At 39.2% G+C, this 16,207-nt stretch overlaps 2 protein-coding genes and 1 long non-coding RNA gene across 6 annotated transcripts; 2 read left to right on the top strand and 1 right to left on the bottom strand.

The window, feature by feature from the left end:
• The first annotated feature begins 296 nt into the window (after positions 1-296).
• LOC103993216 (E3 ubiquitin-protein ligase At1g12760) lies at positions 297-5,137 on the top strand. Of its 2 annotated transcripts, XM_009413188.3 has the most exons (5): positions 297-982; positions 2,519-2,638; positions 2,720-2,852; positions 3,674-3,835; positions 4,742-5,137. In XM_009413188.3, the coding sequence occupies exons 1-5, from the start codon at positions 447-449 to the stop codon at positions 4,913-4,915; spliced, it is 1,125 nt and encodes a 374-aa protein (XP_009411463.1). In that variant the 5' UTR covers positions 297-446; the 3' UTR covers positions 4,916-5,137. The 2 variants fall into 2 exon arrangements, with proteins under 2 accessions (XP_009411463.1, XP_065021196.1); XM_065165124.1 differs by lacking the exon at positions 2,519-2,638 and having other exon boundaries at positions 316-982.
• A 359-nt stretch (positions 5,138-5,496) lies between these two features.
• Positions 5,497-8,389, top strand: LOC135644327 (uncharacterized). The gene is made up of 3 exons (XR_010498443.1): positions 5,497-6,078; positions 7,489-7,637; positions 8,251-8,389. It is a non-coding gene; the product is annotated as an uncharacterized LOC135644327 (long non-coding RNA).
• LOC135583146 (mitochondrial inner membrane protein OXA1-like) lies at positions 7,742-15,869 on the bottom strand. Of its 3 annotated transcripts, none has more exons than XM_065161802.1 (12): positions 15,619-15,868; positions 15,441-15,516; positions 15,140-15,320; positions 14,334-14,982; positions 14,157-14,247; positions 12,699-12,740; positions 12,425-12,483; positions 10,356-10,431; positions 10,092-10,223; positions 8,923-9,030; positions 8,598-8,652; positions 7,742-8,468 (listed from the first exon to the last, which is right to left on the bottom strand). In XM_065161802.1, exons 4-12 carry the CDS (start codon positions 14,795-14,797, stop codon positions 8,206-8,208), a joined length of 1,290 nt encoding a protein of 429 aa, XP_065017874.1. In that variant the 5' UTR covers positions 14,798-14,982; positions 15,140-15,320; positions 15,441-15,516; positions 15,619-15,868; the 3' UTR covers positions 7,742-8,205. The 3 variants fall into 3 exon arrangements, with proteins under 3 accessions (XP_065017874.1, XP_065017875.1, XP_065017876.1); XM_065161804.1 differs by having other exon boundaries at positions 8,325-8,468; positions 8,594-8,652; positions 15,619-15,869; XM_065161803.1 differs by lacking the exon at positions 15,140-15,320.
• Positions 15,870-16,207: the final 338 nt, after the last annotated feature.

Raw genomic sequence — 16,207 nt, 5'->3', positions numbered from 1 at the left:
ATTGGGACATCAAAAGGTTTGATGCAGTATGGTGATAATTAATCCACTGATGCATTCAGAAATTGCCATTATTTGGTAATTAAGTAACTGTTTATGTAGTGATTAAAGTAACGCTTCAGCCACCGCGACGTGTACGATTGATTTCATACACCGCACATGAATTAAGCTGTTCCAGTGCTCCGCGACCCGGGAGTTCTGTACGTTGCTACGGCTACGTGTCAACAATTCTTTGGCCACACGGCCGGTCACGTTCAAGGCGGTACGGTTTCGCGTCGCTCTTCCTGGCGCTACTGCGATCCACTCATTCCTTTCTATCTAAATCGAAGGCTCTCCTCCCTTTGTTTCGCTTAGGGTTTCGTAGTCTCGGATCATGATTCGAGGGGATCGGATCGATTAGAGCTAGGGCAAGGGTTTCCTTCTCCGATTACAATTCGTCGATCTTGAGGATGGCGACGGCGAGGTCTTCGAACCCGGGCGGGAACGCCAGCGTCGACGCTGCTCCGCTACTCGGCACCCAGAACGGCGGCAGACGGTCCGGGCGGCGCGGTGGACTCCTCCGCGCCGCCTGGTTCTTCCGCCGGACGAGCAGCCGGCAAATGATGCGGGAGCCGTCGATGATGGTGCGGGAGACGGCGGCGGAGCATCTGGAGGAGCGGCAGACCGACTGGGCTTACTCCAAGCCCGTGGTGTTCCTCGACATCCTCTGGAACTTGGCGTTTGTGGGCGTGGCCGTTGGGGTGCTCGTCCTGAGCCGGAATGAGACGCCGTTGATGCCTCTTCGAGCGTGGATCGTGGGGTATGCGCTGCAGTGCGTGCTTCATATGGTCTGTGTTTGTATTGAGTACCGGCGGAGGCACTTACGCGGGGGAGCTATTTTGGACGAGGAAGAGGGTGGGAGTGGAAGGAGCTCGGCTTCAAATTCACCAAGGCGGGTGAGAGAAGCTTCAGAAAATGAGCAAGGCCGATACGATGATAATCCTAGGTAAGGGGCTTAAATGTTGGCTTATACTATAATGCTAACAAACTATTAGAGTTTTTTCCCCTTCTTGTTATGGGCATGCACATAGACTCATTTTATATATTGGTGGTTTTCTATTGATTTTGAATAAAAGGTATGCTTGTTTCCTTTAATGTTCAATTATTATTATTATCTTGTAATTTACGTCGGTTGTCACCTTAGGATATGCGCTGCATGGGCTATCTTTCAGTATGTTAGATTCTCTTTATGGTATGGCAAGAAGATTGTAGGAATGACATGTACTATGTGATTCAACAAGAGTAACTGGACAAAGAGACTGACATATTCAACTTTATTGTCTGGTAATTGGCATGACTTGTTATTGTAAAAGATCATTTTGATTGTGAGACTAATTCTATTATGATTTTTTATCCTTCCATAGAAACAGTTTCATAAATTGATACCAGTGAACTGAGAAGCCTCAAAATACGGAAATGTTCAAACGTGAAAACAATGCATTTTCCAAACCTCATTTCAGGATAATAATGTTCCCAGATATCAACTTCTTTCTTTTCTTTCTGGGGCTTTGTTGCTTGTTCGTGAAAAAACCATGAGAGTAAAGAAAAAAAAATCTATTTTCTTGGTCTTCATTGATTCTTCACTCATGTATTCTTTGTCACATTTTGGTCCTCTATAACCATTCTTATTGTTATCTATAGTCATGGTTGAATTGAGTTTGATCAGTTTAAGGGCTGATTGCTTAAAATAGAGCTCCAAAAGGCAGTTTTGGTGCAGGAATAGCAATACAGAATGTAAAATATGTGTTCCTGAATATATCTGAAGCTGTATGAACTTGGATTTGTGAAAGATAAAGGGTCTAGTGTCTCTCTGATTTAATGTTCTTTTCTGTTTTCATTGTTTAGAAGACTAGTCTGACGGTAGTTGCAATTGGTCGGAATCACCAAAAAATACCCTTTCAGAGAGGTGTATCACCATGTATATCTGACTCTCCTTTATCTGTAAAGTGATAGGAATCCCATATATTGGCTGCCTTTGTCTATGCTTTGTTTCTAATTGTCGCTTCCAAAATATGCTGAGGAGGCAATGAAATATCCTACCGCATGTGTTTGCTTCGTAGTAACCATACATGCAATTATCACCTGATTGCTGCATAGATTTTTTTTAGTTTTAAAAGACTTAAAAATATGGAAGTAAATTTATTAACTTAGTTAATAATTTACATCTATCTAAATTTTGATATATGATGTCCGCTATAACTTGCCCCTTTAATTTTGCTGGAATGGCAAGTCTTGATGCTGTAAGCTGCACCGTGTTGCGATTTAACTCTAACACTTGTGTTGCAAATAGATCCCCACTCTAAGAGGACAAGGGCCATAGTTAGGAATAAATGTCCCTTGTAAATTATCAGATTTGTATGTCTTCAGATGCTTAACCTTTGTATCTTTTAGGGATACAAGACTATCTCAAGTTTGTATGTCCTTTTAATCATGAATACCATGCTTACTTTTTGATCACGTCTTTCGTTACCTGTTTTGGCAGTTGTATAAAGCATCTGGAATCAGTAAATACAATGTTCTCATTTATATGGTGGATTATTGGATTTTACTGGGTATCTGCTGGAGGCCAAGCGCTGACCCGTGATGCACCCCAACTTTACTGGTTTTGCTAAAATATAGATATTTTTTTCTTGTCATTTTTAAACTCTAGTATTGAATAACTATGCACCTTTCTTGTTTGCAGGCTGTGCATAGTTTTTCTGGCGTTTGACGTGTTCTTTGTCGTTTTCTGCGTTGCTTTGGCGTGTGTGATTGGCATAGCTGTTTGCTGCTGTCTGCCTTGCATCATTGCGATTTTGTATGCCATTGCTGATCAGGTGTGCCACCTTTATGCTTTCATATCTATATCATGTTGTAATGTTGTATCTACAGCCTTTGCTTGATGAATGTGACTTGGAGCAATTTGTTAAGACCTAAAATTTATTTTCTTGTCAGAGTAATTTCATCCATAATGAAGATAAGGATTGAAAAATAAACTATTGTATGTAACTGGAATAAATTAATAGATGCCCTTATCTCTTAAATTTGTTGCAGTTGTCATTTATGTGGTAATTGTATGATCTGGATCTGATTTAGTAAAATTACAGGCGCCAACCCCAGTTAATACTTCATTGTTATGGTATTATCATTAGTGTTTTTTTTGTTTTTCTTGCACGCCTAACTTTTCTTGTTAGGCAATAGTCTTTGTAGTTTCATTGATGTGTTCTCCATCTTATATTAATTTGCCTTTTTTATGGAACATGAGGTTCCTTGTCCAATACCTTTTTAATAAAATATTCAAATTATTGTAATGCTAACTGCTGGACCAGCTTTACATGGGTTATTTTTCTAAACATCTGTCCGATAATTGGTTTTTTTGTAATTACTAATGGGGGATATGGAGATTTATTTTACCATCATGACAAGGGTGTACATTAGTATGCTGCATGTTGTGTCTGCTGGCCATTTCTACAATTTTTTCTGTGGTACTTATGGCATGCTGTGCCATCGTAGTTCTTGGATTATATTTTGAGGCATGAGAAACAATATCCAATATGCCATGTGGTTGATGGGAGCATATGGTGCGATAGTGTGGCAGCTCAATCCATGAATTTTATGATGTCTAGTATGTGATGCATTCATTTCACTTCCAAGACAGGAAGGGGCATCTGAAGATGATATAAGCCAACTTTCAAAGTACAAATTTCGTAAGATTGGAGATTCTGAAAAAATTGATGAGATTTCAGGACCTTTTGGTGGAATCATGACAGAGTGTGGCAGTGATCCACCCGTTGAGCGCACTCTTTCAGCAGACGATGCTGTAAGCTTTCCTGTCTGTCTACTCTTAAGATTTACATTTTTTACTTCCAGTTACTTTGCTTAATCATGTATGGATTTATTATTAGTCAGGCACCTAAGAATTCAGAGTAAGTAAAATTCTCTAAATACTTGTAGATCTCAATGAGAGTTGTAAGTGCGAAGATACTACTACTGGTTGATTCTGTTAATATCTTAATTTTTTTGTTTTTCTAAGACCCGGTGTTCTCTCTGCTCTATTTGTCACTTACAGTTAAGCTCTCATGGATCATCTTTATTTTATTAGCACTATAATGATGTGAAAAATAAGGGCTCCTCTGTATGAAGAGTCTTTATGCTATTAGTACTGTAATCATGGGGACTTCTGTTCATCCAACTTTTCTTGTGAACCTCTGCATCTTACTTTACACTTACTAAACATGAAAACATTTCCAAGAAAGAGAGGTTTCTGTAATCTTTTGATGCAGTTTACATCACCACAGTTTTGTTCGTCGTCAGCAACTTGCATGTTTTAGAGTGCCTGTAATACTCTTTACACTCCAGATTAGTATTAGTTTGATTTGAGTACCCTTCTCCCACCAATGTCATCTGATTGCTTATATAAGCTCCTAACAGTATGTAGGTTTGACCATGATTTGGTACTGTCATTGGAAGTGATATCATCCAAAGCTTTGGACAGATATTTCACTTTGTTTCGAGTGCCTCTTTGCAGTCAGTGTCGGTATTTCATGAGATTTTATCCATTTTAAATTCAGCATATTTCAAGGGAACCAACCGATGTTAAATTCAACATATTCTATCGTTGATTTGTTTGGGTTATATCTGTTTTGTTAATTTGATAGCTTGAAATTATGAGCTTTATTTTCTTGCATGAAAGCCAATGCCACCAATCTGTCTCCTCTACCTGCAGGAGTGCTGCATCTGCCTCTGTACCTATGAGGATGGTGTAGAGCTGCGTGAACTCCCATGCGGGCACCATTTCCATTGTGGCTGCATAGATAAATGGCTGCACATAAATGCGACTTGCCCGCTCTGCAAGTTTAACATAATAAAGAACAACAACCACGGAAGGGAGGAGGTATAGATGATGCCTGCTTATGCGATATGTTTGTTATTTGCCTACTTAGCTCGCAATTCGAAGTGGACTCTGTATGATTGCAAAAGAAAAAGAAACAGAAACCTCATGTTTTGTGTGTTGTGTGCCTAATGTTCATGAATGATATGTTATTTGTGTCAATAGTATAAAACTATGATGTGAAACACGCTTCATCACGAATAAAAGTAGTGTTCAGCATCAGTTTCTTTCTGTTCCTCATTTCAATTACAATGTTATTGGTGTTGCTTCATATTGTTCTCTCCAGTTCAGCATTTCACTGTCAAATAAGGTGAGGACCTGCTTCAAACTCCATAATCTGTTCTAGCATTTATTTGTAGAATGGTATTTTCAGTACTGATCGACCCGAGTCAATTTGGTCGAATCGGATTTCAGTAGCCTTAAATCAGTTTACCAATTCTGGGTATAGCTCTCGGCTAAGAGACCTTTAAATTTTCTGTGTTATCGGCGATATCGTATTTCCTTTTAATAACATGCAAGTAAGTATAGCTAATATTTTTGTTATTTAATATTATTATATTTGTTAAAACGTGTGTGTTTATTATCTGTAATGAATAAAAAAGACGGGTCCGGCAGGTTCCATATGTTCTGTTATCGTCCTCTAAACTTCCTCCCAAGAATTCGTTGGAGGGGGAGGAGGGCGTTTCTTGGAGCACTTTGCCTCCGGTAGTCCTCCAAGAATTCGTCTCTTTGGAGGAGGAGGAGGGCATTTCTTGGAGCACTTTGCCTCCACTCGTCGGCGGATAGGATCAATCCTGTCTTCTTCTGCAGCGGTATGGCCGCCGTCGGTGACTCCTCTCGACGCGTCTCCTACAGCCGTCCTCGTCTAGGCTGGCTGGCTGGCTGGCGCCGACTTCGATATGGCTGCGGCGATCCGGTACGTTTCCGCTGAGCTTTCGTTTCTTGTTTCGCTGCTTTCGTTCCGGTTCTTGGAGTTCTTGGTGTGATGACCTTACGCGGTGGGATCCGGAACCTTTAATCCGAGATTTCGTTTCTTGGTTCTTGGATGTCGCTGCTTTGGTTTCGGTTCTTGGAGTCCTTTTGGTGTGATCTCAGGCGGAGATTTCGACCCTTGAGAAGATTCTGAGAGGTGTCCTTGGAGGAGGGGGGAGGGGCTGGATTACCCGATCATGGTAAGGATATTAGCTCTGTTCACGATTTCTCATTGCTTTCTTGTCTTGAGACATCCGCTGCACGAGTGCTACGATCAAGCATGTTTTCTTGTCTTGTATACCACATGTGATACCGTGATTAGACATTTCTCATTCGAATTACCCCGCTAAGCCCATCTACTCATGCTTCTAAGTTCTTGAGATATGTTTGCTGGGGGGGAAGGGGGGTTTGTTCATGAGTTTGCAATGCTATCATGAAACACGGCTGCATGAATGCTACGATCAAGAACGTTTTCTTGTATAATACCATCATGGATCACACCATGATGCTTACAATGCGGTCAGGCGTGCCTCATCAGGTACAAAAGTGATGTACCCTTCTTTGCCTATCTGCCTATGCCTCGAGACTTTGGTATCTGCTTATCATTTCTGGTCCGTGTCTTGTTTGGTTGTTCCATTCTCGTGTCATATTATTTGATGGTCAGTCGGCGAGGAGTCTTAGAGAAAGAAAAGGTGCAGATTGGGGGGCCAGAATCAGTTTCAGCTGAGCCTTCTCAAATATCGCCGCTTTCATTCTGGTTGTCGAGATGTACTCGTATTTGCGTCATGTATGATGTGCATCATACATTCTTGTTGATGTATAGCATGCGGTATTTATGGATGCTTTTCTTTAGTCATTCTTGTTGTCAATGCTCATTTCTTGCGTGGCACAAGGTATGAATGATTAGCTTCCGTGCTTGATGCCGACATGGCCTCTGTGAGATGAAAATATTAATTCAGAATTTTTGTATTTTCGTGCAATCAACCTTTTTAGGAGCTAGTGATACAAGGAAGTACGTACTGGATAGAGCTGTTATAGTTTTGTAGATGTGTTGTCGGAATTTAGTTCCTATTTTATTGCTACTGATGCAAATTGTCATGGAGCGTAAAAAGGGAATATGATTCATTTTACATATATCGATATGTAATTATGAATTAACATATTGATGGATTGACTATATATGTGGTGAGCCTCTTTATATATGAGTGGGCTTCATAACTATTCTGATCTTAAAAGGGGAGTGGTGGGTAGCATTATCATACCGTAATATCATGACTAAAGTATATTTACAGAAAAGGATTCTTAGAAAGAAAAAAATAAGCAAACCAGTTATTCAGAATCTATTACTGGTCGAATTGGGAGCGGTGTGGTGGGCTGGTAAATTATGGATATGCTCACAAGTGATTGTGAGCATAAGTTTTTACTTAGCAGCAACTAACTTCTGATTGTGGTTTCTTTTTCTATTTTGTAATATAAACTGTTCATCATAATGATCGTTCAGACTTCTCAGCTGACTATAGTAAAGTTTGTTCGATTATGGTAACTCATGTAACATTCAGATGTGAACTTAGTCATCTTAGACGTCTGGGTCCTCTACTTTCTGGATGCAGAAAATTTGGAAAAGGCTTGTTCTCTTTGCCATGCTAGCGAAGGCGCTGAATGCAGTCACTGAGAAAGAACACATTTTATCGATATGCCAGGAGCATCCTGAAGGCAGTATGCGTACACTGTTCGGCAACTGTTATTTGGAAAATACCTGGTATGTTCTAATAAACTAGAACTTCAATAGCTAACCATATGTTAACTACTGCTATTGTCTTAAGGCCAAATCAATCCATTTTCGTCATGTCTATAACCCATTCCTGCTCAAGAATCACCGTCAAAAGTGACTTATTGTGCTGAATAATACAATAATATGTGTTCCTTACAAATTTTAGTAAAATCATGAAAGGTTGTCAAAAAAGCCAAAAAGAAATTTTATAAATGTACAGAGGTACAAACTCTCAAACGCCAAAAGAACGAAGTACCAAATCGACTGATCACCCAATCTGCTCAATTCCTGCTGCATGTTCGCCCAAGCAAAATTTCTTCTTTCAGAACAAAAAAAATGCCTACATCTCCCACACGGCTATCCTCCACTAAAGAGGTTGAGGATAATACACGCATACAAGTAGTTCTTGCGGTTAAAGCAAAATTCAATATCAAAAATACATTCAAGAATTTTGTTTTCTATTTAGTTGTTAATTATTATAACACCGGTATGAACGGTTTGCATGCTGAAATACCCTCCATTATGTAGCCAAAAATTTCCATGAGCTTTGCAGGTTTTACTTTTTCTTATGTTTATTTCTAGCCTTTACCGTCTTTTCTAGGTTTCTTATCCGTTGGCTGATAACAGAAGATGAAGATAGCCTTCTGGCAGGTGTGTTAGTTTGATCGGAGTCCTTTGCTGGTGGTACTGGAGAGGCTGCCGGTAAGATTGGCTTGGATGCACCAAGCAAGGTAAAGTTTGGTTGAGCTGCAGATTTGGTGGGTTCAGGAACTGAATCAGGGAGATTCAGGAACTTCCTCACCCGTGTAAGTTTAAGCACTGTCAACAAGTCAAAAAACAAATTATATTTATGTGGGTTTGGCTACCAAACCTGTAATGGCAGAGAAGCAACAAAGGATCACAAAGAAAACAGAACTACATGAAAGGGCTGGCTTTTATACAACTCACCAAAACCATACCCAAGTGAGAAAAGGTTTGACGTAATCCAGTAACAGAAGATGGCCTGGAAAAGACAACATGTTAATTAGAACATCACTACATGGATAAATAAAATTCAAAAGATGGAATCATGGTATAACAGCAGTTAACGGGATTTCGAGCTTTGAACTCATTCAGAACCAAAATAAATAAAACACTTTCTTTTTTTGGCAAATGGTAAGTGGTGTACACTTTCATCTAAAGCATCATCAAACTGATAGAGAAGATATTTGTTCTATAATAAAGAAATGATTAATGGTTTTAAGTTTTAACAAGATTTCAATAGGTGTATTACCTTTGGGAAGTTAGCAGTAAACGGGACGGTCATAAATGCAAGAACTCTGGAGAAGTTCTTCATGGTATTCGCCATAGGATTTCCTTCCATTCCTTCTTGCATGTTAAGCTGAATGGTCAGAAAGTTACCTCAGTTTGCCTAAACTAGAACTAAGAATCATACAAAGCCAAACTAACAAAAATATTCTACTCAAATCAAATTTTAATGTTTCATCCTTTGATATCACAACATCATCATGAGAGGCTACCAAAAAAAGGATCAACATGGACCATAAAAACCACATTGTGACCCACAAATTAAGCCCATGACTATGCCAAAGAACCAATACGACACTCGGACGTGTAGAAAGATACCTCACTGGCCTCAGGATAACCATATCAAATCAATTATCCAACAAACAAAGACCAAAGAAAAGTTGGAGAGCCATGATACTGATTTTGTTTGGAAATGAAAAACAATATAAAATTGAGATTACACAAACAAAAGAAGATTCTAAATTCAATGAAGATTACTTTATTAGAAAGCTTAATTACATTATCCATGACAATAATGGGTTTGTTCTGTTTGTTGGGTGCAGATACACAAGGAATAGGCCAACTATATTCAATGAAGCATTTGCCATTAGGGAAGGCCTGCCGTATGTGTGAGAAAGGAGGGTGCAAATGATACGATGGAGATAGACGTAGAATCTCTGATCAAAAATAAAAATTTATGCCATAATTTGGGCATGTTTGTCGAACATAGAACCACACATGTATTTAAAGAGGAAAATCAATCAGCTGATTGGCTAGCTAACTTTCCCACACACAGTACGACCAATAAGATATATAAAGTTCCCCCTTGAACTTAGGGGCACTCTATAAACTCATTTGACACAGTAAGATAGCTTTCTTTTCGTTTTTGGAAAAAATAAATAAATAAAATGCTGGCACAAGTTGTACCAATCAACAAAGGTCTCAGTCAAGCAAGAAGTATATGTACCTTATCTTGACAAAGAGTGAACTAGAAAACATAAAAGAAAGCCAGTCACAAAGGCTACATATAAAACATTACACTTAAACAACAGATTTTATAATTCAGATACATATGAGTCAACAAAATACTAAGTTGTCCAATTAATTATCCACTAACATACTTTCCATGTAATGATAAGCATTGTAGGAAGTTACCTCCGCAGTTGCTAAGAAGGTCAATCCCGTTAGCGCTGGAAGCATGTACTGAGGATCGGGCGTTGTCAAATCAGTAAACCAAAATGCCCCACCTCCTTTAAAAGAAGGAACTTTCTCAACCATGTTTGAGATCTATAGGAAACAAAAACAAATTAACGTATCTGTAAAGCATTAGAAGTTTAAAGGTTGAATGTGGCCATGCCAAGTATATATCAAGTAGTTCCCACAACAAAAAACTTTCTTAAATGAGGTCCATAAACTTACAGCTAAAAAGAAACTGATAAAAATTGGCCCTTGGATAAGAAGTCCCTTCAATGGAGTAAATGGTGTAATCCCATGCCTAGAATCACCAACAAAAAGCACATAATAAGCAATTAGACAATGGCATCTAAAGAGAAAACAAGTTCACTGTTTAATAAACCAAAGATGATGTGAAAACCCATGGCAAAAAATGAAAATTTGATAAACTGAATATTCATGAGAAACAAGCCATAGCACTGCACGATTTGTCATGAAACTTATGCACTATGTGACATCAGCCCTATTATTTATTATCTGTAGCTAAACTATATACTACTTGTGTTTTTCATACTTTAACAAAATCAATGAACAGATAAAAGAAATTAAGCACAAAAAACTGTAATAGCACAAATAGCCATCATATGTGGTTGCCGGTATGGAATCTTGCTTCAATATAGGTTTTAAATATCAAATTTGACAAACTGCCACCTAATCAGCATTCTTGAACTCTTGTAGCTGCTGAGATATTCATCTACTCAATACATGCCCATGAATCAGAAACTTAATTCAACTCCAGTTAGTTTTCAAGGTTTACAAATATAATATTGAACACATTTATTACATGTCTCATTTAAAAAGTGCATTTACTTGCATTCTGGAAAATAAATATTACAAATATAATATTGAACACACCTTTTTGACCTTTTCTTGAGCTCGAGCAATTTCAGAACTTGAATCAATCAAATTGGTTGATTGTTTTAATACTTTAAAAGGTTGGAGCCATGTCAAAAACTTTATATGGTTTAGGCTAAGGGCTTGCTTCAAAATAATCTGAGATCTCTCAATCCCTCATCTTACCATCAGCAAGGTGAGAACCAGCATCAAGAGGATTTGTGGAAGAGTAGTCTCACTAAATGTATTATAAAATATTTTTAAAAGTAGAATTATGAAATATTTTTAAGAACAATTTTCTTTCAATATTAGTAAAACAGTGTAAAGTTTGCAGAGTATAAGTTCCAATCCAAAATCAGGTTTAAGACCACCATGGATCAAGTTTTAAGGTGAATGCCCGTTCAACTAACGCTTTAGTTTTATCAAGTTGCCATTGGCCCACAAGTTGTCAAGAAAATGCAGCACCTAACTGTACCAGCTATCAAGGAATGTAACTAGAATTGGAGATTACTTTGTGTGTGTGTGTGTGTGTGTGTGTGTCAAAATATCCTGTTATGGTGGCATAATGGTACCAACAAGGTATACAGTGCCGCATGCAACTTTCACAGGAATATGCCCTAAATTGCAAGACTAGACATCTGCAAAAATAGATGAACTGTCACCATAGGTCTGGACCAATCATCATCAATGCCTGCCAATTGCCAATCATCCCCCTCTTTTTGTTTTTTCTCTTTCCCTCTTCAGCCACTACATTTTAAGCCAAGAAAGGGCAACTGGACTAGAAAAACTCTTCCACTCCGGCAAATTCAAAATACAGGTATTGTCTCCAGTTAGGAAACTTAGTAACTGATTCCAATTCAAACTGACCCAAATCAGAACCAAAAGAAATTTGTTTATATGCCTCCCAGCAACCTATAACTAGAAGTCCTTTCTCTGTTTATCACCATGCACTAGAAGCTAAAGTTTCAATAATGGCTACCATCACAAATAGGTCATATTTCTCTCTTCTTTTCTTATTGTGATTCTCCTATTTCTAGCCTCCACTATAAAGTTGTCAAATTAAGTGCAACTTGCTTGACCACAACTTGTCAAATCTTTAGTTTGGAAACCAGTGACCCAGATAGGTGGTCAGGTTATGCAACACAGTTCTCATTAGCTGACGCACTGTTGTTGCTGTACATTTATGCTCAATTATCCATCACCTTTTCACATCTTGCTACTAACATGTCAACATAATTCTAAGATTTACACTAATGACAAAGTTTCATGTGGTGCTGTGCACTATAAAAAAAGAATATGACATTTTTTGTATCCCAAAGCATGATGCTAATTTAGCAAAGTAAGGAACCTCTTCCTATAGCAGAGGAACGAAAGACAGAACAAGTGATGAAAAAATAAGGCCCTCACTAACAGAAACGTACTTTTGGAACAAAGCTTTCATTCGTTTCTGACCCTCCTGCACTGATTCAGAATCCATTGACTGCAGCAGATTATCAAATAAGTGCATAATGAAAAAAAGGATAAATAAAAAACAAAGAAAAAAATCAAGTAGCAGCAATTGACCAAAAGCATCTATCAAATTTAAGATCAAGCTACGTCGGTGATGATTAAACTATATCCATGTTACAAAAGATTCAGAATATGGTTCATTCTATAGATTAGGCAGTGAATCCATGTTTGGGAGTAAAAACATACATTAATTTGTTCCTTTAGCTGTTCCAACTCCGGTCTCATCACCTGCAACCAAAAAATACGGAAAAATAGAAATTTATTTCAAGTTTTTAGTAACTACATGGTTACTTGCAAAAAAGTGTGATAACCTGATATTAGAAAGTACAAGATAGTACACACAACACTTTTCAATGGAAAAACAATAATGTGTTAAAACTAAAGAAGGTAAGAAAAGAATTATTTGATGGATGTGTCAAATATTAAGGGTCAAAAACTATGTCATGCTATCAGCTGACATGGTGAGTAGTCGTTAGAGAAAACGAGTTGGTGTTCTGTTAAAGAACTGAATATAGTTATCAAATGTTAACAAAGTGAAGTGAAGGTCAGTATCAGGTGGAGGTGTGTCGTTGATGTTACACTTTGGTGGTTGGGTGTTTTGAACTTTTTAAAAATGTTATATCACCTTTACACTCTTTATTTATAACATTTCATATTATATTATGGTTTTCATTGATATCTACGGTGCACTCAATCAAACAGCTCCAACTCACTAATACAATTTTTTCAACAGCATTTCTGAAAACACAAGAAATATGTCTTTATTTATAGGATGAATTCTTAGAACCAAAAACAACCCGACAGAAGCCATTGGCAGTCCCTTCTCAATATATATGTTGGCATATTGCCATAGCCCAATGCTGTGGCAATGATAAGACTATGGCTAAGAGCATCTGTTAAAAATCCCCACGTTGTCCAGCTGTTCCACACTGTCTCATTCTCCTAAGGCAATTACAGAACAACAACAAGACATAAGGTACCAAAATGTTGGATAGCCTATATTTTCCTGCAACTAAGCTCTATCGAGGACAAAGCAACTAAAGCTTATTATTAATGTTTCTGCTCAAGTTTACTTAGATCTTCATATACTTGTCCTAGCACTAACTGATCCAGTTGACTCACCTCATATAAGAAGAGCATCGATAGATCTCATTTAGACAAATTCATACCACCTAAAATAATTTGTCCTTAATCAGCACAACCCCTGATTATCACAAATGCAAAATACTTTCTTAGTGTCTCATTTTTAGTAATCCCATACATCCAACTCAACACTCTTGTTTCATCATAATTTTTTGTATGTGTTTTCCAACTACCAAACACTTTGATCCACATAGCATACTTGGACTTAGAACTTGCTTATAAAATGTGCTGGGAATATGCGTCAAACATAAAAAAAGGGTGCTCATTTGACAAAACTTAATTATACAACAACTCAATAATTAGTTGATGAGGTAAGCATAGATAGCACAGTCAATCAGATTTCGCATGTTGATTGACCATAAACGCCAAAATCAAAAAGCCGAATACAAGACTTCTAAACTCTAAATAGCACATTAATCTCCAAAAGACAATGGAAATCACCAATCAATAAAAGAGAAATCAGAAAAAACATGAAGCTACGACAAGTTACAACTCACTTACGTTGAGCTTCACCGTGGCCTTCATTTGATTCAACAAAAGTGGGACGGTAACCCCTCTAATCAAGAGGGTTGTCAGAACAATAGAAGCCCACCTGAGATATATATATAGAAAATATATCACTTCCTGTCACACCTTATCGTTAATTAATATCAAGGAAAGACGGGTGAAGGACCCAACCAGTTCAGACCGCAAAAAGAATGGACTGCATCAATCAAGTGCTGCAGAGCTGCCACGGGGAGGAACGAATCAGCCGCCGCAGCTGCTACCTCTCCAGGAAAAGGAGTCGGAACCGCCGCAGCGGCCACGGTAGCAGTTTCCAAACTGCTGTCCGACAAAACCTCCGCGACATCCTTGATGTAGTTGATCTCATTCGATCCCTCTGCGCCCGAGGAGTAGGTCCGAAGGAGGCCGGGTTCGAGGCCGAGCGGGAGAGAGAAGCCAAGACTTCTCCACCTGCCAAATCCGGAGACAGATGGGGCAGAGGAGGAAGCGTGGCGACGGGATGGAGTTGGGGGCAAAGGCAGGGGGTTTGAGGGCTCTGTGTATTCGCGGTCGTCGCGGAGGATGTGGGCGAAGGACGGGTGGAAGCGGCGTGTGAGATGGGTGAAGTTGGAGGTGAGGGTTCTCCGGCCGCAAGCCATTCTGGAAGGAAAGATCTGAGGTGGGTTAGGGTTTTGGACGAAAGAGAGGCCGGCGAACAAGAGGAGGGATCTCTTGTTCAGGCTTATGGTGGCGGCGAGAGCTACGATTTCTGTGCAGGCTTATGGTCGATCTCGGGCGGAAAAATGGGTCGAGCGAACCGGAAACCTTCTGACGCATGCCGAACCTACACCGGATCGAGTTAATTGACTCGACAAATTATAATCAAGACGGTCTGTACGACCACACGGATGCATATGGACATGGATTTGAAATGGGTTCATGACCGATTAAAATGGATGGCAAACACAAATCATATATATGTAGGGCATGAATTTGATTACCGTAGATCTTTACTCGAGGAGGAAGAACAGGACAGATAGTATTCTTTTCTTTTAGAGCATTTTATTGAACCCAAGTCTTGATCTTATTCTGCGGTCTGTTGTTTTCTCAACAGACTTAAGAAACCCTACAAGCAAGTCGCAGAAGGACTTCTTGGAATTCGACTGCAACCGAAGCATCATACTGAGGCAACAACCAGAACATATGAGTATTCATTTACTGTTCCTGGGAGATTTTTCATCATCATGGCGAAAACGAAGATCAAGAAATGTAGGAGAACAGCGAGAAGACAACTAGTCATACCTGCGCTCCCTTGTCCAAAGTATCCTTCGCCATCTCACCACAGACAAAGCGGCATCCAACTCCTGAGTCTTCTTGGCTGATTCACGAAGACAACCCCAGAAGAAAAGAATCAACAAACAAGAAGAATCCAAGAAGCATACTCTCCAACAAATAGATTAGGGGGAGGAAGAACATAAACCAGGATCATCGCAAGCCCCTCTCCACATCAGTGGAAAGGAAATCCCCAAGAAGGCGCTCGTGTTCCCACATACAAACATGAATCGCTGCAGAGCCTCCGAGATGGCGACGACGGCGAGGAGCTCTCGCCTGCCCAAGACGGGACTGCCGCTTGATAAGAACCAGAGAGAGGAGTGGGTTCAACAAGGCGGGAGGAGCCTTCTTTCCACCGATGCCTCCGAACCGGAGAGACCGTCTCAAACAAGAGAGAGAGAGAGAGAGAGAGGCGGGGATGTGTGGGAAGCGGAGTCCGTGAAAATGGTCCATGGGCTACAGTCCATGGGCTAACTAACTCCGTGACTTTATAACGGAGAAAGGAAATCGTGACGGTGTTCGTCTATTAAGGAAATCGCGAGCGCGCGCGCGCGCGCGCGCGCCCACACACACACACACATATATATATATATATATATATATATATATATATATATGATAACATCATTTGTCAAATCAGAAGGTATATATTCTTGCTCGTATTTTTAATTTATAAAAATCGTTTGCTAATATCAAACATCACAGCATCTGATCAATAATAACAACAATAAATCACA

The sequence above is a fragment of the Musa acuminata genome, chromosome BXJ3-8 (assembly GCF_036884655.1).
Source record: "Musa acuminata AAA Group cultivar baxijiao chromosome BXJ3-8, Cavendish_Baxijiao_AAA, whole genome shotgun sequence".
NCBI lineage: Eukaryota > Viridiplantae > Streptophyta > Magnoliopsida > Zingiberales > Musaceae > Musa > Musa acuminata.
Note: the sequence above shows the minus strand (reverse complement) of the source record. Positions and strands in the feature narration are given on the sequence as shown.